The 27,465-nt window shown below is 50.0% G+C and overlaps 1 protein-coding gene across 1 annotated transcript; it reads left to right on the top strand.

Annotated features, from left to right (window-relative positions):
• The first annotated feature begins 815 nt into the window (after positions 1 to 815).
• On the top strand, positions 816 to 27,465 carry Pacc1 (proton activated chloride channel 1). Its single transcript, XM_059281149.1, has 8 exons — positions 816 to 956; positions 3,176 to 3,272; positions 18,401 to 18,610; positions 20,041 to 20,192; positions 23,484 to 23,626; positions 24,773 to 24,917; positions 26,128 to 26,235; positions 27,293 to 27,465. The coding sequence occupies exons 1-8, from the start codon at positions 921 to 923 to the stop codon at positions 27,452 to 27,454; spliced, it is 1,053 nt and encodes a 350-aa protein (XP_059137132.1). The 5' UTR covers positions 816 to 920; the 3' UTR covers positions 27,455 to 27,465.

Raw genomic sequence — 27,465 nt, 5'->3', positions numbered from 1 at the left:
CGCAACCTGAGAACGAAGGAACCTGCTGAAGAGATGGCTCACTGGTTAAGGGCACTTGTCACTCTTGCAGAGGACCTGGCTTTGGTTCCCAGCACTACATAGGAGGCTAGGATGTGTGTGATGCCCTCTCTGGCCTCCATGGTCACCTGCACACAGGAGGTGCACAGTTATACATTCAGGCACACATACACAATAAATAAATAAGTAAATAAATATTTTTTAAAAAAAGAATAAAGATTATATGATTAGGGAAAGGTGTAATCCTAGGATTTAGGAAGCTGAAGCATGGTTACTGCCTATGAATTCGAGGCCAGCTTGAGCTACAAAGGGAGACACTGTCTCTCCCTCCCCTGCCCCCTCAGAATTTTGTTGGTCTTTTCCCAGATGAACTAACTTGATCACCACTCTCTCCCAATCCTTTCTGATACAAAGTATCCCCAGTATCTCAATTTCCTAATCTGTAAGGAAAACGTTCCCGTTGCAGGATGCCTTGAAGAATCAAGACAGAAGTCCACGGTGAGCTTAGTAACACAGGGCTCTTTGGACATTTATTCCTATTATAAACCACAAGTTTCCTCTTCCCGTTACTGGGCGCTCCGACCCAGCTCACTTGGACCCCATGCCACGCAGCACTCGGGCACTCGGTTCCTCTGCCTGACAAAGAGAGGAAGTGTAAGACTCATGCGTGCCTTTCTGGCAGGAGGTTGATCTTCTCACAGCCTCTCCGGGCACACAGAACTACATCTCCCAGCGTCGCCCGCGCGGGCCCGGCGGCAGCAGGAGGCGCGCATGCGCCGAGCGCCGCCACGCCTGGTCTTCGGCGGTAGACCGAGCTGGTCTAGCTTAGTGGAGCGGGCATCTCTCGGAGCGCGCGCCTCCGCGGCGTCGCGGTCCCTGGTGAGCCGCAGCAGGCTAGTGCCATGATCCGACAGGACCTCTCCACATCCTACCAGGAGGTGCGAGCCGGGCGGGCGCGGGAGACGGGCAGGGCACCGCGACCCCCGCGCAGGTGGATGATTGGCACTCGGTGGCGTGCGGGCTCTAGCAGGTGGAGCTGCTGCGTGGTCCCCGCACGCGGGATGACAGGGACTCTGGCCTCTGGCTGTGGGGAAAGCGCGTGGCCGGCCGCTCCTCCGCGGCTCCCCGTCGCCTCCACGGCCCCACGACCCTTGCAGTTCTTTGTCTGTCGCCTGAGCCTCGGGCTTCCCCTTGCCGAGCCCCGCTCGCTCCGGGCCCCTTGTGCTCCTCTGTCGTGGGGCTGCCCCGGTCCTGCCCTTGGTGTCGTTCCGCGGCGCCGCATCCTAGGCCGTCTGCCACCACTCTCCAGGTTTGCTCGAGGCGGTGTAGCGTCTCCACACCGTTAGACCTTGTCTAACCGGAGCAGCCCAAGCTTCTCAGCAGCTTTCCGCAGCTCAGCAGTTTGTCCCGGTGGCCATCTCCACCCACGGAGGCTCTGGCCGCACTGGAAACTCACGGCCTCCAAACGAGTTGGCAGAGTGCTGAGCTCAGCGCCCGGTTGAGTTAGTGACCCGAGTGAACAACAGGATGCTGCCAGCTCCTGCTTCTGGGGAGTTTGGGGGTCTTGGCTTCAAAGGTCCGCGCTCAGCCACACATGGCCGGTATCTCCTTACTTAGCAGGACTTATAAGATAATTTATTGAAGCACAGGCTTTTGTCTTGCTTGGAGAGCTAGGCCACAGGTGGAATCGGGTGTTCACTGGAGTCATGCCCAATGGATAGAAGGCTCTGGAAGAGCCCTGTTTTGAAGTCCCATGAAGCTGGCCTGCGTCTTTATTGCCTGGATTGTTTTGAGAGTGGACCTGACTGAGTTAGGTGTCTGCTGAGGGGAGGGTTTGGCGCTCCAGGATGGGGCATTCTGAGAAGTATGGCCAGGAACAGGCAAAGGCTTGTGATGGCTGCTGTGTGTCAGGACAGGGAATTGGGAGGAAGGGAAATTGCCGCTAGGCCTGGGTCAGGGTGACTTGCGCAGGCTTGGCTCTGAGGAGTTCCAGTCTTCCTGGGACCACTGTCTCCCTTGAGACTTTTTACTTAAATCATCTGGGATGAATGTGAAAGATCTCTGAGGGCCGGGGGTGTTTGTAGCAGAGCTGCAGCGCTTACTTAGTGCTTAATCCCGGCACTTAGTAGGTGGACGTAAAAGGGTCAGAAACTCAAGGTCATTGTCCACTATAGTGGGTTTGAAGCCAGCCTGGGTTACATGCGACCCTGTCTCAGAGGAGGGGAAGTAACTTATAACTTTACTTGATAACACTATGAGCCTGGGAAAAGCTCTTCCCCTCCGGTTGGATGGAATCCCTCTAAACTGACTTCACCTGCCTCCTTCCTAAAGCGTTAGGACGCTGACCCTAATCTCTGCTTTCTCAGTGCCAAGATTTCCCCATCCGACAGGTCAGGTGAGAACACTATGAGGTTGCGGTTGCCTGGTACCCTGCTGCTAATTAATGCTGTTACCTGCACAGCCTTCACCCTGTTCTGTCGCTTGCGCCCACATCTGTGGGCTTTAGCGCCCACAGAGTTCTGACACCAGCTTCGCTGTTCTCATTTCTCTCTGAGGAGACTCTAAGCCCCATTTCCTCTTCCTCTGGGAAGTGGTTAAGACCATGGGCTTTGGAACTAGACCAAGGTGGCGTGACTCCTGCTTCTTTGACTGACTCTGGCTGTGGGTTGGCGTTTCCCAGAGGGAGATATTGAAGTGTAATTCCAGTTCTTGCCCTATTTGGAATTGGAAATAGTCACTCAGGTGTATCACACAAAGACAGGATGTACTGGGTCCCAATCCAGCGTGTTGAGTGTCCTTAAAGGCGCACCCCCAGAGGGGCACACACTGCGTGGGGGCCTTGTGAAGATGGAGGCAGGGTTAGGCATCAGACACAACTACAAGCCGAGAATGCCAGGGATTGCTGGCTAGCACAGAAACTAGGAGAGAGGCTGGGGACCTGTCTCCCTCACAACTCAGGGAGCCAGCCCTGCCGAAACCTTTACTGCAGTTTCCCAGCCTCAGGCTGTGAGAGAAGACAGTGGAATCGGCCTCACACATCCTGTGTCGTGCGGTCTTTGTGCCTATGTGACAAGTATGTGGATGGAGCTTCTGCTTTTTAGCCTGGAAAAGGCAAGGCTGCCCCAGCCGAGCTGCTCACCCCTTTCTTCTCCTTTAGCTCAGCGAGGAGTTGGACCAGGTCGTTGAGAACTCAGAGCAGGCGGATGAGCGAGACAAGGAGCCAGCCCAAGTCCAAGGTGCAGGGGTCTTGCCAGGTGAGTGGATTTAGGGCACTGGACATTGGCTGTGTGCTGCTGCTGCTGGTCACCGCTGCTGCTGCTGCTGGCGGCCCAGTCCAGGCGCCTCCTCTGCCCCACACTTGTGCCCTGGTGTTGGGTCTCGAGGTCTTCTCCGGTTCTAAAGCTCTACATATTTAATCAGCCTCCGGATGGAGGATGTGCCTCTCAAGGTCTGCGGTCTTGATAGTGGGTTTGAACAAGTTCCTGAGGCCAGGCCTCCCTTTTCCCTGAGGAGGTGCTGGCCGGCATGACTCTGATGTCCTGATCCTGTCTCAGAGCCCTGTAGGAGAAGAGCTCCTTTGAGGCCTCTCCAGTCCTGCTTCCGGTGGGTGGGCTCACCTAGGCCTGGCCCCCGTTTCAGACTCTACCTAGGCTTAACTCGCATGCGTCCATGCTTAGTCCAGTGCTTTCCCTGACTCGGCCTTGTGTCCTAAAGCCCATCTGCCCAGCAGAGGCCATCCTTGTTATTTTATTTCTCTTTCTGAAATTCTCAATCTCCTTTTTAAAAGACTTACCTTTCTTTATGTATGTGTCTGTGTAAGTGTCTGCCACATGTGTGAGGATGCCGTGGAAGCTAGACAAGGGTACCAGGTTCCCAGGAGCTGGCTTTGAGATGGTTGTGAGCACCTGACATGGATGCTGGGAAGGGGACTTGGGGTCTCTCCGTTCCACTGAGCCACCTCTTCGGCCAACCCCCTTTTAACGTTTAAATTATTGTTATGGGGCGGGGGCACATGATATGTATGTGAGGGCGTGAAGGCCATGGTGTGTGCCCGGAGGTCAAAGGACAACTCCGTGGACTTAATTCTCGCCGTCCACCTTTAACGTGGGCTCCTGTGGTTGAGCTCAGGTTGCCAGGCTCCAGGGGTGCCTTGGCTCTTTCCTTCCTCTCCTAGTTAATGCCCAATTGTTCCTCGGCTCCCCGCTGACAGGATCAGGCCCCACCCTCCAACACTGTCCCTGTCCTCTGTGCTCCTGTCCCCTGCAGTATTGTGGCTGCAGAGGAGGTTTGTCACCGATATCTCTCTCTTCTCCGATGAAGCCTGGTGACGGCAGACACAGCTCTTCACCTTAGCCGTGGCTAGTCAGTGTGAGTGAGTGGATGTGGGTGAGCTCCGGAGTGGGTCCTGTTCTTTGGCTTCCTCTGTCTGTGGGGAGAGAAGTCCTGTGATTCTGCTCAGTGCTTGGAGGAGACCGAGGAAGGAGGCAAAGCTGTTTCCCACTGCTCTCCCACGCCAGGCTCTGCTGTGGCCCCTCCAGCTCCCCTGCCTCCTCACAGCCCCCGCTCCCCACCTCTGCCCCCCACACACCACATTTAATTGTCACAAGAACTCTGCAAGGTGAAGTCCTCATTTCCTACATGAGAACCGCAGACTCAGGCACTCTGACCCCTACTCCACCTCCTGACTGGTGGCTTTTTATTTTAGGGCATTCATTTTGTGTGCGAGAGGGTGGGGGTGGGCACTGTGGAAGTCGGGGGACCACTTGTGGGTGTCAGATCTTCCACTGTGTGGGTTCCAGGAATTGAAGTCAGGCTGTCGGGCTTGCAAGTGTCTTTGCGCATGAAGGTTCAAACTTCCTGTTTAGATAAGGTCTATGTAGCTAGCCCAGGCTGGTCTTGAACTCTCTGAGGATGACTTGGAACTTTTATCCTACCCTGACAGAGATTTTGGTTTATCTGAGTAAATGTATGGATAGTCCTCGCTGTGTTCTCTTCTGACTGAAATTTACTCCATGAGGCAGGGAGTCATCGGACTCCAGTAAACTTCTAGATTGTTATCTGGTAATTGATCTACTCAGATGAGGGTGACCAAACGTGACAAGTTTCCCTTACTCTTCCAACCCTTTCCAACCACTGAGGATCAGCACGCTTCCAGACTTGGCTCGCCACAGTTGGGTCTCCTGGGTGACTGAAGATCCATGCCACTCCTGTTTCTACTGTGTCTTTTGAGACAGGGTCTCTCACTGGCCGGAGCTCACAGTGTAAGCAAGACTGGCTGGCCAGCGAGCCCCAGGGAGATGCCATCTCAACCTCTCCAGCTCTGGAACTACAAGCATGGCCCACCAGACTTCTTTACATTTACAGTCCTAGGGATTGGGCTCGGATCCACCTGCTTGCTTGTGGCTGAGCCATCTCCCCAGCCCCGGACCTTTTGATTGTTCCAATCTTGGCTTTTGTGACTAGGCCTGTAGCAAATACAGACACACTGATTTCATCTTCTCCGGGTACATTGGTGTATCACTGGATAACATAATATTCCTCTTCTTTCTTCATGTTATTTTTATTTTTATTTATTTATATTTTTTTTTGAGACAGGGTCTGATGTATCTCAGGCTGCCCTTGTTATGTAGGGGGGTGGCCTTCGCTCCCTGCCTTCCTGAGTGCACCTCCTGAGTGCTGGGATCACAGTGGTGACCGGTGACTTCCCCGGCCCTGCGCTCTTTCTTTAGCTTCTATTTATTTACATACTCTCTGATCTCTGTTAACTCTTCCTAACTCTGGATTTAGTTCTTTTAATTTTTTAAAGAGAATTCATTGTTTCATCAACCTGAAATTTTATTTTGATTTATGTGCATATACACGTGTCTGTGTGTGAGTATGTGCATGCGTGGGAGTGTCTGAGGAAGCTGGAAGAGGGTGTTGGATCCTCTTGAGCTGGAGTTACAGGTGGTTATCTGCCCTTCTGTGGATGCTGGAAATGAGACATCCTCTGCAAGGGCAGCAAGTGCTCTTAATTGCTGAGCCATCCCGAGACCTGGACTTGGTTCTTTATTTTTCTGGTTCCTTGAGGTGCAGTGTTAAGTTGCTTTTTGGAATTTTTTTTTTTTTTTTTTTTTTTTTTTTTTTTTTTGAGACAGGGTTTCACTGTGTAACAGCCCTGGCTGTCCTGGAACTCACTCTATAGACCAGGCTGGCCTCTGACTTACAGAGATCTGCCTTAAGATTAAAGGTGTGCACCACCACCGCCCGGCTCCATTTATTATTTATATGTGCACATGTATGTGAGAAGCTGCCCACGGAGGCCAGAAGAGGGCGTTGGATCCCTGGAGCTGGAGTTACAGGCAGCTGTGAGTCACTTGCAGTGAGTGCTGGGAGTTGAACTTGGGTCCTCTTGAACAGCAAGTGCTTGTAACTCCTGAGCCACGCTGCAGCTCTTGTCATGACTCCTGTGTGTGTGTGTGTGTGTGTGTGTGTGTGTGTGTGTGTGTATGTGTGCACACAGCTCTTGTCATGACTCCTGTGTGTGTGAATGTGTGCACACAGCTCTTGTCATGAATCCTGTGTGTGTGTGTGTGTGTGTGTGAATGTGTGCACACAGCCCTTGTCATGAATCCTGTGTGTGTGTGTGTGTGTGTGTGTGAATGTGTGCACACAGCTCTTGTCATGACTCCTGTGTGTGTGTGTGTGTGTGTGTGTGTGTGTGAATGTGTGCACGCAGCTCTTGTCATGACTCCTGTGTGTGTGAATGTGCATGTGTATGCCCATGTGTAGGCCAGAAGAGGGCGCTGCACACCCTCTTCTGTCACTGGCCGTCTGTCGTCTGTTTCTTTGAGGCAGAGTCTCCCCTGGAGCCCGGATCTCGGATCTCACGTTTCTTGGCTTAGGCCAGAAGGTAGCAAGCCCCAGCGATCCTCCACCCCTGCTCCCCGAGCCTGGCATCCTCCGTGGGATCAGGATAGAGCAGCGCCAGCATCTCTGCAGCCCAGCTTTCCCTGTGTAGATATCTGCTCTTGGGAGCTCCTTTTTGATGCTGGGTCACATGGTTGACCTTGAGGTCTCCGGGTTCTTGGCTTTCTTGTTGCTTGGGTTACAGAATTGGGCCACCACCCTTGATACCACCTGACTTTTATTCTTCCCACTTAAAATTTGCAGAGAACCTGAGTGTGTTTCCCAGCACCCACGTCAGGCCACTCACAGTCACCTGTAACTAACTCTGGGAGATCCAACGCCCTCTTCTGGCCATCGTAGGCACCTTCCCCAGCACATATGGCACACATCCACAAAAATAAGTCTTAAATTCTGGAAGCTGATATTTTGTGTCACAGTAATGGAGTATTTTGAATCTAATCATGACTTTACCCCTCATAAAGAGTTACCCTGTGTGTGTTTCTGATATAATTACTCCTGTGCTTCTGGCTGAAACAGTTCCATCCATCCCTGTTTCTTAGGCCAGTGATGAAGAATCCTCCAGGTTTGCTTGAAAGGATCTTTTCTCTCCTCTCTGAGAAGCTGCGTCACTGAGGATGGTGTTCTTGGCTGTGGTGCTTCCTCCTTTCCAGGTGTCCACTGGGAAATCAGTAACTGGACTCTCTCTCTCTCTCTCTCTCTCTCTCTCTCTCTCTCTCTCGTTTTTAAATTCCTCCTCATCTTTCTCTCCTCCCTCTCCTCTTTCTGTCTGTCCATCCTTCATTCATCCATTTTTTTTTTTTTTTGAGATATAATCTCCCCATAGCCTAGGTTGGCCTTGGTCTTGTGATCCTCCAGCTCAGCTTCCCCGGTGCTGGGATGACGGGCATCTCCACTTCCGGCTCTAGTTCTCTTTGACTCTGGTTCTGGACAGCTTGCTTATAGTGCCTTGAAAGGGAGCTCTTTGGAGTGAGTAGAACTTGAGTCCATGTCCAGACCTTACTCGATGGTTTTAGCTGTTATTTTACTAAATAATGTTCCCTGTGCCTTCCTTCATTCCTTCTCCTCTGTAATCTACTGTGTGGATCTTTTCTTGATAGATTTCCACAGGTGCTACTTTCCTTGTACTTCTGTCTACAGCTGGCTTAGTTCAATAACCCTCACTTCAAGTCTAGAAATTCATTCTGCTTGGTCTAGGCTGCTGATGCTATTGCAGATTTTCATTGTATTTTTGATTCATTGGCATCTTCATTTATCACATTTTTTTTTTTTTTTTTTTTTTGGGGTTTGGTTTTTCAAGACAAAGTTTTTCTGTATAGTTCCAGCTATCCAGGAACTCACTCTGCAGACCAGGCTGGGCTTGAACTCAGAGTTCTCCCTGCCTCTGCCTCCCAAATGCAGATGCTGCCACCATGCCTGGCTTCATCTATCATTTCTTTTTCTTTTTTAGATTTATTTTACGTATATAAGTGTAGCTGGAAGTTTCTCCAGTCCTGATGGGCCCCACAGTCTGGATGAATCTCCCACCTGCAGTCCCACAGCCACTTATAAAATAATCACTCAGAGGCTTAATATTAATTACAAACTGTATGGCCTATGGCTCAAGCTTCTTGCTAGCTAGCTCTTATAACTTAACTCAACCCATTTCTGTTAATCTGTATCGCCATGTGTTCTGTGGCTTTACCTGTGTTCGTAACATTTGCTCCTTGGATGGCGGGCTGGCGTCTCCCCGACTCTGCCCTTCTTCTCTCTGTACCTCCACTTGAATTTTCCACCTGCCTCCAGCTGCCTTGCCATAGGCCAAAGCTGCTCTCTGTATTAGCCAATGGGAGCAACACATTTATTCACAGCATACAGAAAGACATCCCACAGCATGAGTGCTGTAACATCTGTGTGCCAGAAGAGGGCACCAGATCCCGTTCTAGATGGTTGTGAGTCATGTTGTGGTTGCTGGGAATTGAACTCAAGACCTCTGGGAGAGCCGCTAGTGCTCTTACCCGCTAAGCCAGCCCATCTCTCATTTCTTACCAGCTGAGTCTTTCCCTGGGAACACACTGACTGGTTTCTTGAGGAACTGCTTGTTCCCTCTCACTGTGTTTTCTTAGTTGTTACTTAGAACTCCTTTCTGTGCATTTCCACTCCATTTCTGGAGAACTGCTCTTTGTGGTTCTTTCCTTGCTCTTTGTGCCCCTCATGCTGTTCTGTGTCTTTCCATACATGCGTACACTGTGTCCTGATAATACCCCTCACCCTGCCCTTCCCAGCCTGTACTGACCACTGACGTACTCAGATCGACTCTTTAATTCCATAGCAGAGATCGTGAGGGACTTGTTTTGTGTATCTACTTCACCAGGTATAAGGTGGTCTAGTGCCATTGGTTTCTGCAAATAGATCATTTTTCTTTGAGTGATTTGTGTATGCATGTTCATGTGTGAGCCTGTATATATCTGTGTACACTCGATGCACGTGGAAGCCAGTGGTGAACTAATCCAGACTGTGAAATGGAACCACTCACATTTAATCGGGGTCTTTCCTCCTCAGGTACACCCCTGGAAGTCTGTTTCTGAGGTGACTCTAAGTGGAGTCAGGTTGACAATAAGGTCATCATGAGCTGTAAGACAGCTCCGCAGTTAAGGAGCCCACTGACCAGAGAATATCCTTCGGCCGTTGGGTAGATGTCTGTAATGTCAGGTACCATCTATGGAGTGCTGGAACTCTTGAATTTTGGTCTGGCTAATCTGTCCCTGATGAGGGTGAGCGTTGAGGCTGTGATTGCTCTGGGTCTTCTTCCCCTTCAGGTGTGGTAGCATTTTGTTTTATGGAATTGATAAGAGGTACATGTAAACTTATAGTCATTATGTCTTCTGGGTGAATTGACTTTTTGGTCACTGTGTGACAGCCTTCCTTGTCTTATAATCTTTACCTTGAAGTCTCTTTTATCTATTGCAATTACGGCCACTCCTTAGGTTTTCCACGATTCAGGTTTCTGTTTGCTTAGAAAGTCATTTTCTATTCTTTTGCTTTAAGCCTGTATGCCTTTATGTGTGAAGTCAATATATATATTTGGCAATTTTTTTTTAGGTTTATTATTGGGAATGCCTGGGAGTAACAGTTAGGTTTTCCCCCCCCCTTTGGTTTTTTTTTTTTTTTTTTTCTATTTTTCTTTTTTGGTTTTTGTTTGTTTGTTTTTTTCGAGACAATGTTTCTCTGTGTAGCCCTGGCTGTCCTGGAACTTACTTTGTAGACCAGGCTGGCCTCGAACTCACAGAGATTCACCTGCCTCTGCTTCCCGAGTGCTGGGATTAAAGGCATGCGCCACCACCGCCTGGCCAAACAGACAAGTTTTGAGGCACCATGTCGGTGCTGGGAATCAAACTCAGGCCCTCAGCAAGAGTGGCAAGTGCTCTGACTGCTGAGCCATCTTCCCAGCCCCCGCAGTGTTCCTGCTTCTGTTGCTTGAAATCTAGATGGTCTCTTGATAAAAATCCTGGAGCCAGATATTGGGGTAAATGCTGAAAGATCAGAGAGACAAAGGAACAAGCCAGTGCCACATCTCACCTCGCCAACTCCATGAATCCTCTGTTTGAAAGCCTCTCCATCCTTATCCGAAAGGCATCAGCCGAAAAAGCCTTGGTTCCTGTCTCCTCCTTATATAACTTTCTCCACCCAGCCATATTACTTCCTTCCTAGTGCTGGGATTAAAGGTGTGTGACTCCCAAGTACTGGGATTAAAGGTGTGTGCCACCACTGCCTGGCTGTTTCTCTCCTAGACAGAGTCAATCTCATGTAGTCCAGGGTGGCTGTAAACTCACAGAGATCCAGATGGATCTCTGCCTCCCGAGTGCTAGGATTAAAGGTGTGTGCCACCACTGCCTGACTTCTGTGTTTAATCTAGTGCCTTTTTCTGTTCTCTGGTCTTCAGGCAAATTTTATTTGATACACAATTTATCACCACATTTCCCCTTTTTTGTCTAAAATAATAAAAAAGGTTATAACTAATACAAGAAAAACTATGTACAATAAGTATTTACAGTATATACAGTCAAGAATTATATTAACAATGTCCAGTCCATAAACATTTGACAAATTCAGAGAAAATACTCCATTATTTATCCTATTTTGGTGAATCCTAATTCACTTTCTATCCTAACTTGTTACCAACTGAAAACTATCTTTTGATGTCTTTCAAACTTATACACTTTATACCTCTTTAGTGAGTTTCTTTTCTGAATTTGTGAACAAGGAAAACTATAACTATCTAATCTTCAACTCCATCAGAGACCCAAGAAGGAAATAATACTGAGTAAGCAGGAAGTGCAACAAGCAACTTCCAAAAAATGTTAGAAATGACAGAAACAGCTGGATAGTCACCCAAGGTTCCTCTGCAACATTGGGGCATCCATCTTCGGCCTACAGGCCTAGCATATCTGACAGACTCATCTGTGAAGCAGGATTTTCTAAAAGGCCTTCCTACCTTGTCTTGGCAAGGTTCAGCAGTCCTTTCTTTTGTATCTTGCTTGTCCATTTTGGACAGCATACTGTCAGCAGTCGGGGCGAGGACATTTTCTTGTCCAGTGGCTAACTTTTGCCACAAAGAAAGTAAACTCTATATGGAGTTTCTTCAGTGCCCATCATCTTCTCTGAAGTAGATTGGTGCTGCCAGGAGCAGATATGTCTCATTGTCATTAAAAAAAAAAAAAATCTATGTTATTAAAACATCTTAAATGCCATATTCTGTAGCTCTCTGGAGTGTTTAAAAATGACCTATCTAAAAATATATCTTTGTTTGACCTTGAAAACATACCTAATATGACTTCAAGTTCGATTGTAATAGGTGACTAAACACTAACCTGCATTTCTTTATATCCTAATTAGTTGGTAATAATAACTTTCAAGGACTAGCAATTTGCATTACATTGTTAAATGAGCTGTATAGGTACAATACTTTGAACAAGATTAGAAGTGTATATACAGTATGTTCTAACAAAATTAATCTCAAATTTGTAACAGTATACAAAATTTGTATACAGTATGCAAAAATCCAATCCAATGTAAAATATTTAAAACTAGTAGTTGCTTTTTAAAAGTAGATTCAATAATCTACCTTTTTATCTTATCATATCCATATTCTCCCTTTTTTCTTCTCAGAGTAGATTCAATAATCTACCCTTTTGTCCTATCATATCTGTATCCAATTTTTCTTTTTTCTTTTTTTTCAAACAAGAACTCTGAATCTAATCTCCATTGTTTAGCTTTTTTCCTGACCATTAGCAATAACAACTTGTAATCAACCACCAAAACAATGACAAATATCCATAACTCATTGAATGACCAAAAATCACCCACCCCACCTTTTGGGAATGTGGGTGTCATGTTCTTATAATTACTTCCTGCTGTCTGGGAGTGAAGGCTTCTTTAGGGGATCCTGAAAAGAAAATTTTGGGTTAATTGTCAAGTCCTGGGAGAGGTAGCTGTATCATTTGTTGTCCAGTCTCTGTGTAATGGGAAAGTGCAGGGCTTGTCTTAAGTCCCGGCTAGAGTACTCTGTGAGGCTGGATCTTCTCAGCTAGCCACCTCGAAATTTTCCTGAGTGGTTTGTAGTCCAAGCCAATCTTTAGGTGGTGTTTGTCAGATTAGTGGCGTTATCATAATCCATGTGGAATCATCATTGTGGGGTCCTATCATCTTTTTGGAGACTTCAGAGGTCGCTGTTAGGCATGGTCATGGTTCATGGTTCACTGCAGAAAATCTTTTTCGTTGGACAAGTTTTCTGAATGATTTGTCCTTTTTCTTCAGATGTCTCATTTGTCCAGTGGTCTTCAGATTCCTTAGCCTTCATCCTTCTGAAAGACAAAAGCAAAACCCTTCCCCAGTCCTAACTTTAGGGAGTTTCCCTTTTCTAATCTTTATCCGTTTTGATTTATGGTTTCTCCTTAAATTTTTGTTTTATTTTCTAAAGGTGTTTTATCATCCAGAGCAGTGTGTTTTTTTACAATAGGCAGTAGATTCTTCAGTTGCTCTGGGAAGGAGTTTCTTCCATGACGGCAGGAAAGGACTGAATGAAATCTGACTTGGGGGCCTGTGCATGCTCCCCTCCCCCATTGAGCCACCTGTACCTCCTGGTCAGCATGGCTGCTGCAGAACAAGGATCATTCCCAGCGTTTGTGGTTCTTCCTGCTGTGTTCGGCACCTTTCCCCTCTCTGCCTTGTTGGCTGCTGTGGTTTGGTGGCTTCTCACTGTACCGGCAATGTTGCTTCCTTCTGAGTTCCACTCTTCCAGTGGGATTTGTCTTTCTTGTAGCTGTCGGGCTTTATGCTGGCTAATCTTGATTGGTGATGACTTTGAGAAGTGCCAAGGAGACCAGAGAAGCACACTCCTTCTGGGTGTCTGTGACATGCTTCCCTAAAGAGGAATAAGTGAGGAAGACCCACCCTACACGCGAATGGCACCTGGCAGCCCACAAGAGCACGGGGGTAGGGGGGGGGTGGGGTGGCGAGAAAGCCGCAGCACAGGCACCCTCTCTCTGCTTCCTGATACTCCGAGGTGAGCAACCTCTGAGACTTGGGAGCCTGTAAGTTGTCCTACTGAGGCATGATGTCACGGTGACATGCAGCTGGCTAACACAGGCTGCCTTGAGCTTCCATAAGGCTGCTCTGTGGACATGGATTCTTTCAGTTTTTTGTCTTGGAAGGCCTTTATTTCTCCTATATTCTTGGAGGGTAGATCGCATTGCTGGGTATAATAACCCTTGGTTGCAGGGTTTCCACCGAGGGTCTGCTATTGGTCTAAGGGGGATGTCCTTGGTGTGACTTTTGTCTTGCAGATTTTACAGCTTGGTCTTGTACTTTTGGCAGTTTCACTATAACATGCTGTGGTTAGATCTCTCCTAGTCATGTCTGCACCATAACATGCCATGGTTAGATGTTGCCTAGTCATGTCTGCACCATAACATGCCATGGTTAGATGTTTCCTAGTCATGTCTGCACCATAACATGCCATGGCAGATGTCTCTTAGTCATGTCTGCACTATAACATGCCATGGTAGATGTCTCCTAGTCATGTCTGCACTATAACATGCCATGGTTAGATCTCTCTTAGTCGTGTCTGCACTATAACATGCCATGGTTAGATCTCTCTTAGTCATGTCTGCACTATAACATGCCATGGTTAGATGTCTCCTAGTCATGCCTGCACTATAACATGCCATGGTTAGATGTCTCCTAGTCATGTCTGCACCATAACATGCTATGGTAGATATCTCCTAGTCATGTCTGCACCATAACATGCCATGGTAGATCTCTCCTAGTCATGTCTTTTTGGGCTCCTAAAGCCTTTGAACATCAGTGTCCACATCTTTCCCAAGATTAGGACGGTTTTCTCTCCTGTTTTATTGAATAGGTTTCTGTTCCTTTAACGTCTTTCACAAGCATTAAGAAAGATGAGCAAGCTCTATGCCTTTCTCTCTGCATCCTCTCACTGGCCCCCACGTTTCTTATTCACATCTTGTGTTGTCTTCCTATTTACACTGAACTATTTAATCACGTTTTGAATGCTTTACCAAGCATTTTATCTATCTGGGTTTCTTTGGGACCTCTTGCTAATAATCACACTCTTTTGGAAGCATAATGTAACCTTGAGTTTGCATCTTTTTGATCTAGTGTTAAGACTTGTGTGTAGTGGACCAGTTACTTCTGCCGTACCTGGTGACCTCCACAGTAATTGGCCTCTTGAAAACGCACCTTGACGTGTTGATTTGTTGTGTGATGTTGACTGTGCTGGGCAGTGCAGTAGCTTCCCGAAGCTTCCTCACCTCGTTCTAACGGGTTTAGAACAGAGAGAAGGGCAGCAGGAGTAGAGACTTTGCAGAGAGGGTCTGGCTGACCTGAGCCTATGGCACCCAGAGAATCCTGACAGAAAATATTTTATTCTCTTATTTTCTGAACTGAAAGAGCAGACATATGACCTGATCAGAAGCAGGAGCCAATGTGGAGTTTGGGGCTCGGCTTCTGACTGCTTGAGAACCCCGGATGCTCACAGCTCTGAGAGCCTTGCTTGTCGGTTACAGGGCTGTTAGAAGCACTGCAGGAAGCACTCGGTGGGAGCAGTTATGCTGCTGAGGAAGCAGACATGCTCCTCTATGTCCCCCTTGGTGGTGAAGACAGCAGGAGTGAGTGCTGAACAGCCACAGCCTGTTAACCAGGGAGAAAGATGCTGGAAACTGGGGTGCTGTCTGCCTGAAGATCAGAGGACAGAACAAGCCACCAGATTAAACACAGAGGCCAGGCAGTGGTGGCACACACCTTTAATGCTAGTTTTCGGGAGGCAGAGATCTGTGAGTTCAAGGCCACCCTGGACTACATGAGATTAATCCAGTCTGAAAGAGAAACAGAGGCAGGCAGTGGTGGCACACACCTTTAATTCCAGCACTTGGGAAAACACACCTGTAATCCCAGCACTAGGAAGGTTGAGACAGGAAATGATATGACTGGGCAGAGAAAGGAATATAAGGCAGGAGGAGACAGGAACTCTGGCTTTTAGGCTGAGAAGTTGGTGAGGTAAGAGGTGGTGGCTGTGGTTTGCTCTGCTTCTCTGATCTTTCAGCTTTCACCTTGATATCTGGCTCTAGGTTTTTATTAAGACCAATTAGAATTTGTGCAACAGGAAATGAAATGGATGTAGGGAGAAACAGCACCATGGAGCAGACACACAACCTTTCCTTACTGCCAAATGCTCGGTGGCTCAGTGATCAGCTTATCTGAGTTAATCTCTATGGATGCTTGTTTTTCCTTGACTGTGTTATATTTTCTTTTCTTTTATCTTTAAACATTTAGTGTGTACACATTCGTGCACACTTGTGTGTGTGCGCGCGTGTGTGCATGTGCACATACGAACGTGCCATGGCACACGTGTAGAGGTCAGAGGACAACTTGCAGAAGTTGTTCTTCCCTCCTTCCATCATGTGGGTCTGGGGATGGATCTTATGCTGTTAGGCTTGTGGCAAATGCTTTTACCTGCTGAGCCATCTCTGCCGGTCCTGAGTCACATCACCTTTTATTCTTTCCATGTCTATTAGTTAAAACACATCTTTTATTATTTTGTATGTATTAGTGTTTTGCCTGTATATAGGTCTGTGCACTACATGTGTGCCTGGTGCCTGTGGAGGTCAGAAGAAGGTGTTGGATTCCCTGGAACTGGAGTTACAGATGATTGTGAGCTACCCTGTGGCTGCTAGGAATCGAACCCAGGTCCTCTGGAAGAACAGTCAGTGCTCTAAACTGCCGAGCCATCTCTCCAGCCCCTCATGTCTAGTAATTTTTAATTGAACACTGGTGTATTAGGCATGTTCTTCTAGGTGAACAGAACTAATAGAATGCAAGTGTGCGTGTGTGTGTGTGTGTGTGTGTGTGTATGTGTGTGTATCAAAGAGCATTTGTAGACAGGCTTACGTGATAAAGTCCAGCAGTGTCTGTCTGTGTACAGGAGAGACACAGAACCTGGGAGAGACTTAGTCCACAGAGCTTGGTGCTTCAGCAGTCCCCCTGGTGCTAGGAACCTGGAAGCTTCCTGGAAAGCTGCTGGCATTCTGTCTAGGTTGGAAGGCCGGGGAAGCTGGAGTTAGGCGTTAGCAGGGATTGGCAGTACTCACTCAAGAAGTAGCCAAGCAGGCAGACCATGCTGCTTTCTCTTCAGGACACTTCCTATCTGGGCGGCCCATTGGCAGATGGTGCTCACTTTGACTTCAGATCCTTCCTCCTGGGTCAGTCCTCTCTAGAAAGCCTCAGTCTTCTGAGGCGGTCTCCTGGGCAGACCGAGGAGAACAGCAGTACAGCTGCAGGTCTGGATTCTGCTGTGGGTCTGAAGTACTTTTGTCTCAGCACAGCAGGGCGGAAGCTCTGAGGTGCTGACTGCCTTTCGTGGTAGCCGCTGGAATCACCCATTTCTCTCCAAACTTCAGCTCTGCTTCCCCCAGCCCTTGGGGTCTCCAGCCAATGATTTGAGCATATCAGTCATTTGCAGAATCCTCACCTCTGGGGCTCACCTACCTTCGGAATTTCCCCACTTTCAGCCCTGAACTCTGGCATCCTGAACCATGTCATTAGGGGGTTGGTATGAACCTTCAGGCAAAACGTGAGGCGCTCACAGGCCATTCTTATCTCCAGAGGGTGATTCTCTCCTCTGCGTTTGCCCATTCTGTAATGGCTTCATTAAACTTCAGTCCATTGTTCAGATCTTACAGTGGTCATCTGAGGAAGGTGGTGTGACCACGCCACTTGGTCCCTGTTGGGAGCCACAGAGACAGCAGGCCTTTCCCTCAGGGAGCTGTGGTGTGAGCTGAAGGGCAGAGGCATCATGGGAAGGTGAACACAGGCTGTCGTAGCAAGCACCGTCCTGGGTGGCCCTTATCAGGAACCCCCAGGCCTGGCACCGCCGAATCTGAGGTCAAGGCACCACAGTGCTGGTGTCCGGGCAGGAAGCACCTCAGGGAAGGAGGGGTTTGAGGGGACACAGTCCGTCATGTCACGAGGCAGCGGTGACAGGTGGTTGCTGGTTGTATGGTGTCTGGATCACATAGCAGAGGGACAGGATTGCATTGCTCAGCATGGAGACCCTGTCGATTAGCCACTAAGAGGAGGTTTCCTTGGGAAAAGGCATTTCTAAGTGAAGACAGGTCAGCATTGGTTACGAACAGTGCTTCAGAATAGGCCTAGGAATGGCAGATATGTGTAGCATGAATCTTAGAGGTCTTATTAATAAAATCAAACCCGAGCCAGGTATTCAGGTGAATGCTGGAAGATCAGAGAAGCAGAACAAGCCATAGCTACCTCACCTCGCCAGTTCCTCAGCTGATCCTGTTTCCTCAGACTGGAAGCTTCTGTGTCCTCATCCAAATGGATCTCAGCTGAACTGCTGCTCGAAGCCTAAGAGCTTAACCTGCTCTAGTTTCTGGTCCTCACACCTTAAATACCTTTCTGCTTCCTGCCATCACTTCCTGGGATTAAAGGCGTGAGTCACCATGCCTGGCTGTTTCCAGTATGGCTTTGAACTCACAGAGATCTGGATGGATTTCTGCATCCCAAGTGATAGGATTAAAGGCGTGTGCACCACCATTTTCTGGCCTCTATATCTAGTGGCAGTTCTGTTCTCTGATCCCAAATAAGTTTATTAGGGTGCACAATATTTTGGGGAACACAATATCACCACAGATATGAGTAGTTCCAGGACTGAAAGATGGGAAAGTTGTTAAGAAGGGGGGTAGTGGGGGAGGAGAGCATGTGAGTCTGACTGAGACCACCAGTCCCTGCAGACGGTAAATGTGGTAATGTTGGTGGCCTTGGCTAGGAGGGGTGGTATGGAGTTGATGTTTCTAGGTACCCTTTGTGATGAGGGTAGCTTTGTCTCTTCTATAAGGTAGGTGAGGGCCTGGTGGTAGACCAGGCTGGCTGCTCTGGTGACTCTCTGCTGTCCTGCGGGCAGGTGTGGACAGCGAATCTGCCTCCAGCAGCATCCGCTTCAGCAAGGCCTGCCTGAAGAACGTCTTCTCAGTTCTGCTCATCTTCATCTACCTGCTGCTCATGGCTGTGGCTGTCTTCCTGGTCTACCAGACCATCACAGACTTCCGAGAAAAGCTCAAGCACCCTGTGATGTCTGTGTCTTACAAGGAGGTGGACCGCTACGATGCTCCAGGTAGGGCCTGCTGGGCCAGGCATCAGCGCCCCAGCTCTGGGGCTTTGCAGACACTGCCTCCCTGAGCCACCATGTGTTCCCAGCACAGGCAGAGTGGAGCAGGACAGACTTTAGTGGTAGGTGTGCATCTGAGAGCCAGCGCCAGGCCGTGGAGCACTGGGTGGGCAGGGAGGGTGGAATTGGAGCCAGGCTTTGTTAGGCATGAGGTGGGCCGCAAGTGCTTGTGGGAGGAGGAGCAGGGCCCTGGGTGTGTGTGTAGGGAGGCAGTGGGCCTCAGCTGAAGGCCAGGGAACAGGGCAGTGTGTCAGTTACTGTTCTACTGCTGTAACAAAACACCACGGCCAAGGAAACTTATAAAAGAAAGCACTTAATTGGCTTACAGTCTCAGAGGGTTAGAGGCTATGGTGGTAGAGCAGAGGCATGGCGGCAGGAACAGCTGGGATCTCACAGCTGGAGGGAAAGCAGGAGGCAGAGAGTACACTGGGAACAGGCATCCATCTTTTGAAACCTCAATCCTGCCCTTAGCAACACGCCTCCTCCAACAAGGCCTTCCCAAAACAGTTCCACCAACCAGGGACCACTTCCTCAACATAGGAGTCCATGGGGCCATTCTCATTCAGAGTTGCACAGGCTCGAGCAGGGCTCAGAAAGGTGGTGGGATATGGAGGTGGGTGCACACAGTCAGTAGGGCCTAGCCTAGAGGGCTCCGGCTGCCCTGTGTACCCTTCTTTGCACATTGGGATGACTGATCCCTGAGTACTGTTATCTGCCGTGGTGGGTGATCTGCCTGGCCCTGTGTAGTGGCATCCAGAGAAGGGATTGTGGGCTCAGGCCCTGCCCACCATGAGTGTGCCACCTGCTCTGGCCCCAAGTGACACCAGGACATCCTGCACACAGGCTAGAGCCAGAGTCCCCCTGCCAGGAGCTCCCAGACATTACCCCACAGCCAGGCCTGATGATTTCTTCTTGCCCTGGCTTGGCTGTGTCGAGGCTCTCCGTGGGCTTTTCTTGTAGTGTTTGCTCTCATCCCTCAGCTCTGCCGCCTGTGATACCGTGTGTCATTGCCGGTGTTTCTGCTCCTGGGTCCTGGCCTGGGAGCCTGAGTTGAGAGCACCCAGGACACTATGGGGTGTGTGTTCTTGGAGCTCCCAGCAAAGCAGAAAAATGAGCCCTGAGGAACCCTACAGCCCAGAGCCTTTGCAGCACCTCACTATGCTATGAGATACCCTGGTGGGAGTGTTGTGAGTCCTGGAAGCCGTTCCAGGCAGGGGAGGGGTGACTGAGGTGGGGAGTGCCCTCTGTTGGGGTGGGGCTGGGGCTGTGCCTCCACCCTGTTTTCTGCCTTGGCACTTTCCCAAGGAGGGAGGTGTGAGAGGTGGGGAGTGCTCAGCACTGTGACTTCTGACACTTGCGGTTTCTTTTCTTTCCAGGGATCGCCCTATACCCTGGGCAGGCTCAGCTGCTCAGCTGTAAGCACCACTATGAGGTCATCCCACCTCTTGCCAGCCCTGGCCAGCCAGGAGACAGGAACTGCACCACCCAGAGGATCAATTACACCCATCCCTTCTCCAATCACACCATGGTAAACCTGTTTCCCTGGGTTGTGTGTTGTTAGACACCCGCTAAGGATTATAGCCTTCCTTTTCTTATAGCCTGTAGGCATGGGCCCTTGGTCCTTGGCAGGTGAGAGGCTCGGCAAAGTACATGCCCCTGGGGCTGATAACCCTCAGGGCTTCCTGCCTGATGGGAGGGTGGCTGGGCTGCAGGTGAGTCTGCCTGTGGTTATCAGTGTCACTGAAAATACCACTTTCCAGGAATTGTCACCATTCCTGTGGGTGGGGCCTAGGAATCCATAGTTTGAGAAATTTGCCAATGTGAAGCTGGTGCACTGGGCGGTGAGGATTGCTGACACCCCACATCACAGCTCAGCTGGTGGCCATGCAGAGCTGGAGGGGTACGTGAGATGTGGCTCGGGACAGAAAAAAGGACAGGAGTGTGTCGTGCTGTGGGGCCAGTCCTGCTCCATCGAGTGAGAGGAACCACAAGTTGAAGATGCTGCACTGAGACTCGAGCTGATTGGTTTCCAGGCCAGGCCACCTCTTAGGAAAAAAAAAAAAAAAGAACCTGATGAAAGGATTTCTACTCCTTACAAAACAGGATAGGATAGGGCAGGAGGACAGCCCTGCACACTGGTAGACCAGAAGGCTGGAGGAGCTAGTGTACCATGCAGATTACTGACTGGAACTGGTTGATGGAGCTGGCCAATCAGAAGGCTCATCACCCAGGACAGGACTGCTGGGTGGTGCCGGCCTCTGGCCCCCAGCTCAGCGTGACTGAGTTTGGAGAATGGCTGACGGCTGTGACTCCGGGACTTTGTCCTCTCTGGTTGCAGAGCTGCTGGGCAAGGTGTGTCTCTGGGTGCCAGGCCTCAGAACAGCCTCTGCCCTCTGCTCAGGTGTGGAGACAGAACTGCTACAGGGATCTCAGGCGGAAACCTGGTCTGCCGGTGCTCCCTGTCCACAGTTACAGTGCTCCCGTGGGTGGAGAGTGTTAGGCAAACAGATGTAAGCACTAGGGAGACGTCTATCCACCCTTGGGCCACTACTTGGCATCTGAATCCTGTATTCCTAACTGAGAATGGACAGTTGGTGTCACTGGACATTCTACAAAGCCAACATGAAATAATGACCTGAAATCAACCGGCAGAATCCAGTCAAGAAGAGGCGACCGCGGCCAGGAAAGTGGCATCTGAACTCCTGGCTCACCTCATTCTCTGAGAAGCACAATAGCACTGGGGGCAGCTGTGCCCGTTCTGGGGACCCCTTCTTCTCCCCCATGACCTGGCATGCTTCCTACGAGGCACCCGCTCACACTCAAAACTTATTGCTATGGTAGTTCATAATTTAAATATAGAACCCGTGAAATAAGGGGCACACAAGTCAAGTGTTTTCACGGGAAGGATGTTAGGTGCAGTTACCACCTCCAGTTCTGAGGGATGGTAAATATTCTCCATCAACTCTTTCCAGCCACACGCTGTGAAGCTCAAAGAAGTTTCCTCCTCCCTGGTCACCTGCTCCCTGAGCAAAAACCAGCGTGTAATGACGTAATGAGGAGACTGGTGAGGGGTGTGCACCCAGCATCCAGGGCACTTGGGAGACTGAGGCGGGAGGACCTTGCTCAAGGCCAGTTCAGCCTGTTGAGCCTGAGCACCGCAGTGAGACTCCGTCTCTGAAAAAGGAACAGGGAGGAGTAAGATGCACCGTTGTGTCCACGTGGTGAGGATGACTGGAGTGTTCACAGCTGCTCTGCCACTCTGGTGACAGCCACCCAGGGCCTGCACTTCTGCTGCGGTGTGCGGCCAGCTCCTTCCTGCTGCTCTCTGGGAAACTGGCTGCAGCTGCAGCCTCGTCTACAGGCTGGTCTGCACGGCTGCGGGCTTTGCTGGTCACATCAGAACTGGATGTTAGGAAAATGCCCGCCTCCCCAGGATCTGCTTCCAGCTGGAGTTATCTGGGGACTGGGGCTGAGCTGGCAGGCTGGGAGGTGGCCTGTTCTCACTGCAGGGAGCTGTTAATGTGCAGGCTCTGGCTGACTGAGCCCACTGAGTCCCGTGACAGTGACCCCTGTTGAGGGTCTTATCGGGTCACTGCCTAAGTCTTCAGGGTTTTGTTGACTTCCTGGTTTCTTGTGCTCCGGATTTCATGGTGGTTTGCCTGTAGCCAATGATTTGCTTTCGCACAGCCAGGGCCACCCCCTTTCTTGTCTGTGGGATTGGTGTGCCCCTCACTGCCTGGTTTCCTCACCACCCACAGGTGAAGCTCATACCGCCTCTGGCGTTTCTACCTCCTGTAGCATTGAGTTGCATCTGACAGAGTGTGCCGGTCAGGGCACAGGCTTAGCTCCTGTATGGAAACAGGCTTCCTGAGGGAGCAGCCTGACTGGCGGGCAGGGTCACTCGGGCACTGCTGCTCCACGGGACTGCCCGGCAGTGCTGCTGTCTGTGCGGTTGTCTGTCCACATGGTCAGGGTCAGTTTCTGAGCACATACCTGCTCCCTGGAAGGTGAGAGGTGAAGGCTAGAGGCGAGGGAGAGTGAAGGCAAGGGGAGGGGAGGTAATCTTCTCACGTGACTCCACCAGTTGTCTCAGTGGAAAGCCCTGGTGAGCTTAGCTGGTTACAAGCTACTGTTAAAGTACATTTAGGAGAGAGGAGAGCACATACTGCAACAGCTGGGCTCTGGGAAGAATATGAGGGAGGGACCGGACCAGGCCACGGTCACCTTTCTCAACAGGGTGATGTCATTGGCAGCACAGTCCTGGCTCAGGGACAGACCAGTGCAGGAAGGCAGGAGGCAGGTTGGGAGCCAGTTGCTTACAATGTCACATAAAACTAAAGCCAGGCATACGTAGTATGTATATGTACGATTTAAAACATGATGCCTGGGGAATGTGCAAGTATTGGCATTCCTTCGCAAGCCAACCCAGAAGGCATAAGAGAAAGACGGGAAGCCTTCACTCACTGTATTGAATTGAAAACTCCCATCAGTAGGTGACTCAGGAGCAAGGTTAACTGGGACACACCAACCCAACAGGCGAGGGCAAACGCCCTCACCCAGTGAAGGTGCTCCACAGCGTGGGCAGCCTGTGCAGAGGGACATGTGTCACACTCAGCTGGGCTCAGGTGCTGTGCCACGAAGTCCCCCTGGCCATCTTGCATCCCTGGGCAGGAGGGTCTGGCTGTAGTCGCTGGAGGCTGCTGGGTGCCCTGCTGTGGGTTTGCCAGCTAGTGCTTGTGGATGAGCCTCTGCAGGCCTGTGTGAGCACTGGGGGACCCTGCAACTCCGAGCACTAAGGCTCTGACTTGTTTCCCCACAGCAGTCCGCCCTGATTGTCCAGGGGCCACAGGAAGTGAAGAAGCGGGAGCTGGTGTTTCTCCAGTTCAGCCTGAACCAGAGCAACGAGGACTTCAGTGCCATTGACTACCTCCTCTTCTCCTCTTTCCACGAGTTCATGCAAAGGTAGCTGTCTCCTGCCTTGGGCATGTCCATGCTGGAAATGTAGGGGTGAAGCTGGGGAAGGGGAGCAGGGCTGGCTCAGGATAGGAGCTACCCTAAGAACCTGGTGGCCCATGACATTAGCTGCAGTTAAGCAGTTGTGGATGCAGTGCTGCCTGGAGAGGGCTCCCCTGCAGGCCTCGGCTGCTGAGGCGCCTCCTTGCCTTCAGATGCCTGCCCACTGACAGCTCCTGTTGTCTTCAAACACTGAGGGACAATTCAGTGCCATCTCTGGGGCTTAAAACACTTGGTAGAAAATAGGAATATTCCTGTCTGTCCCTGCCTAGTCTTGATGAGCCGAAGGCTCCATTTCTATGATGTAGGACGATACACCACAGTGGCAGGGAGGTGACTGTCCACTTGAACAGAAAGTCACATACCACCTCTGCTATCCTTCCCACTCTGGATCTCTGAGTCTTGGCCTCAGTATCTCCCCCACTGAAACCCTTATTCTCCCCAATGAGTCCCCTGTCTACCTTCATGTCTTTTTCTGTGTGAACTGTTTAGTTAGAATTTTCCTGATCCTTCAGTGGGAGGGTGGTGGTGTTCTAACTGTCCCTTCTAGGACCAAGCAGTTTTTGAGGCAGGGTATTACTCTGTAGCCCAGGCTGTCCTCCCGGGTGCTGAGATGACAGATGTGTCCCACTCTACACTTGCTCTCTTATGCTTAGCTTCTGCTTCATCTACAGTTTCCATGGGACGCTCTTCCCATTGCTGGGCCTCTCAGGAGGTTGAATTTCACTGAGTGTGGCACGCCATGCTTCAGCCATATTTCAGGGTGCTTCCAGAAACCCAAGTGTGGATGACTGAGCTGGTGGGGGCGGTGATGTGAGAGGGAAGGAGTGTGCCCATGGTGGAGGTGGGGTGGGAGGTGGGGATCATGGAAACCAAACAGAGGTATAGCCAGGTTGGGTGTTGCTTTTGATGCTAACTGACCAACAACCCTGGTAAGACAGTCAGATTCTGGAAAGGGAGCAGGGAATCCATAGCATCCTGATTGTACCAGAAAAGAAACCAGCTTGACATGGGACTAGAGTTTGCTTTGGCCACATTGGGCTCCAGCTGTTGGGCCTGGATTAACCTGGACCTTCCTTCTCTCGCTTCCCCAAGCCCAGACAAAGCGGGCTTCATGCAGGCCTGTGAGAGTGCCTACTCCAGCTGGAAGTTCTCGGGAGGCTTCCGCACCTGGGTCAAGATGTCATTGGTGAAGACCAAAGAGGAGGACGGCCGAGAAGCTGTCGAGTTCCGGCAAGAGGTAGTGGCTGTTTCCTTGGCAAACATCGTGATTTCCACAGTTGAATCTGTGGTGGAGGCAGACTTTGAGGGGAAGGGTCTTTTGGGTGGGGTCCTAGGATATCTTTAGTAGTCCTTGTGAAGGCTTCATGTGCTGAAGGCAGTCCACAGCAGCTTGCTTGTTCTCCACAAAACTATCTCTGTGCCTCTAGACATGGGAAGCACTTCCTGATGCTGCCAGGATTGTGGGGGATGAGGGGGATCAGGCATAGTGGGGTGTGATGACCTGTGAGGATGCAGAAGATGAGCTGATCAGAAAGTTTTTGGTCCCTTGGCCCAGAGCCAGGAGCATGCCAGGTTGAGGCAGGAAGATTGCTGGGGGCCTTTTACTGTGATCTGGGAAGAACAGGGGAAGACAGAAAAGGCCCGTCTGTGGGGTGGAAAGGGGTCTGCTTGCTTCTTCGGGAGGGCTGCTTCACTACAATTGGAAATAACCTAGCCCTGCCTCTGCTTTAGTGGTGGTTTTTCTAGTTCTCTCTGTGCACGTGGAACCCTGGCACCTAGGTCTAGTCAAGGGACAGGATTTTTCCTGCCTTCGGTGGTGACAAACCCTGAAAACAAGACTACAAAATGCTATTGTAATGTGACTGCCCAGGCCCACGAAGGCTTGGCGTGCCCTTAGTCACCGCATTCATGGGCAGCCCTGCAGTAAATCTCAGCATTGTCTTCCTGTGGCCAATGTGAGCATCGGATCAGAGGTGGCCCATGCCTTTCAAGCCTGTCTTCTCACTGTTACCTCATGGAGCTTCTTTCAGAGTTGACCGGCACATCTTACCTACTAAGTACTTATAGAGCTGCCTTGTCACATGGAGTGGGGGCCACATTTTGTCCCTCTAGACTTGAAGGGTTAGACTGCTTATCCCTTAAGACCCAAGTATTTTGAAATTTGGGACTTTTGAATTTGTCTTCTGTAGTAGATTGAATATGGCTTAATTGTGAGTCTCGACATCTGATGGCAGATTTTGGTGACAGGCATTGCAATCTTTTCTCTCCCAAAGAACTGTAAAGCCCCAGCCAGCTCTGGTACCAGTGAAAAGGTCTTGTATATGAGACTTGACTTTCCTTCTCTGGAAGATGCTGTTAGGAGAGCCAAATCCCTTCCTGCTTTTTCTTCCCAGGCCCAGGCAAGGGAGGGCCCAGAAGTGCTAATTCTCTGTCTGTTCTGCACCTAGACCAGTGTGGTGAATTACATTGACCAGAGGCCGGCCGCCGAGAGGAGTACTCAGTTATTCTTTGTGGTCTTTGAATGGAAAGATCCCTTCATCCAGAAGGTCCAGGATGTAAGTACTGCTAAGAGTGGCCTTCTTCACGTCATCACAGACATCCTGAGATGATCATGGCAATAGGGAAGAGATTCTAAAGCTCAAACATGGACACTTCAGATCCCAGGATGGATTCTGAGATGGATGTATTTTTGCTGTCACCCTTGGCCCAGACCCTGTGTGAGGGGTGAGGCTTGAGGCTTGGACAGCTAGGGGGAAAGGAACTGGTTTACAGCTGTGCACATAAGGTATGTGCGCTGATGTTCTTCACCTGAGTTACCTGTTATGAGAGGCTTATTTTGGTCCAAGTAGAGCCCTTGAAGTCCCTTGAAGCGTGCATCCCAGCAGTCCTGAAGGCAGAGGTATGGCCACTGTGCACATGTGAACAGGGGCTCATTCTGTCTCAAATTACTCCACTGAACCAGGCTTGCAAGTGCTTTTTTTTAGCCACACATGGGAATTCCAGAACTCTACCTAAGTTTGGTGAGGGAGAAGACTCTATGGAAGAGTCCTTGTCCCGCATGTACAAGGCTAAGTCCATTAGCACTGCACAGGGATAAGAGTATTCAATGGAGACCAAGCTATTGCTTTAAATCATTGCTAGACAGTAAACGGCTGTCACAGGGCTCCATGGGATAAACAACTTCAGCGAAAGAAAGGCTTTTGGCTGAGTGGCTGGACAAAGTGCTGAGCTGGAAGGATTATAAAGTCCAGATAGGACAACATCCCAGCAGGGGAAGGAAGGCGCAGAGGCCAAGTGGCAGAGTCCACATGATGAGTGTGGGGGCCACATCTGGAAATGGGTAACTGAAATGAGAAGACTTTAGGGGAATTTATTGAGTCACTTGTAGGACTACGGCACTAAGTTAAAGCTCGGCACGAATGTCTTACAGTTTTGAGAAGGAATGTCCTCTGAGTTACTTTATCATGTGGCGGGGCTCGTGGCTCCCCCTGACCAGCTACAGGCATTAAGTCTGAGTGAGCGGAGGCTCGTGGTGCTGGTGACTGCAAAATCTAAAACACAGAGAGTCAGGGTCGATGCAAACCAACAACCCCATTTTTCTCTGTTCCACAGATCATCACGGCCAATCCCTGGAACACCATTGCACTCCTCTGCGGGGCTTTCCTTGCCTTATTTAAAGCAGCAGAGTTTGCCAAACTAAGTGTGAAGTGGATGATCAAAATCAGGAAACGATACCTAAAAAGAAGAGGCCAGGCAACAAACCACATAAGCTGAAGCCGCCGTGT

Source organism: Peromyscus eremicus, chromosome 15 (assembly GCF_949786415.1).
Source record: "Peromyscus eremicus chromosome 15, PerEre_H2_v1, whole genome shotgun sequence".
NCBI lineage: Eukaryota > Metazoa > Chordata > Mammalia > Rodentia > Cricetidae > Peromyscus > Peromyscus eremicus.
Note: the sequence above shows the minus strand (reverse complement) of the source record. Positions and strands in the feature narration are given on the sequence as shown.

What these genes read in the sequence shown, in the direction of transcription:
- Pacc1 (XM_059281149.1), top strand. Translation starts at nt 921, where the DNA reads ATGATCCGACAGGACCTCTCCACATCCTACCAGGAG. An exon ending in TTCCACGAGTTCATGCAAAG is followed by an intron (nt 23,627 to 24,772) that starts GTAGCTGTCTCC and finishes CGCTTCCCCAAG; the next exon opens with CCCAGACAAAGCGGGCTTCA. An exon ending in TCATCCAGAAGGTCCAGGAT is followed by an intron (nt 26,236 to 27,292) that starts GTAAGTACTGCT and finishes TCTGTTCCACAG; the next exon opens with ATCATCACGGCCAATCCCTG.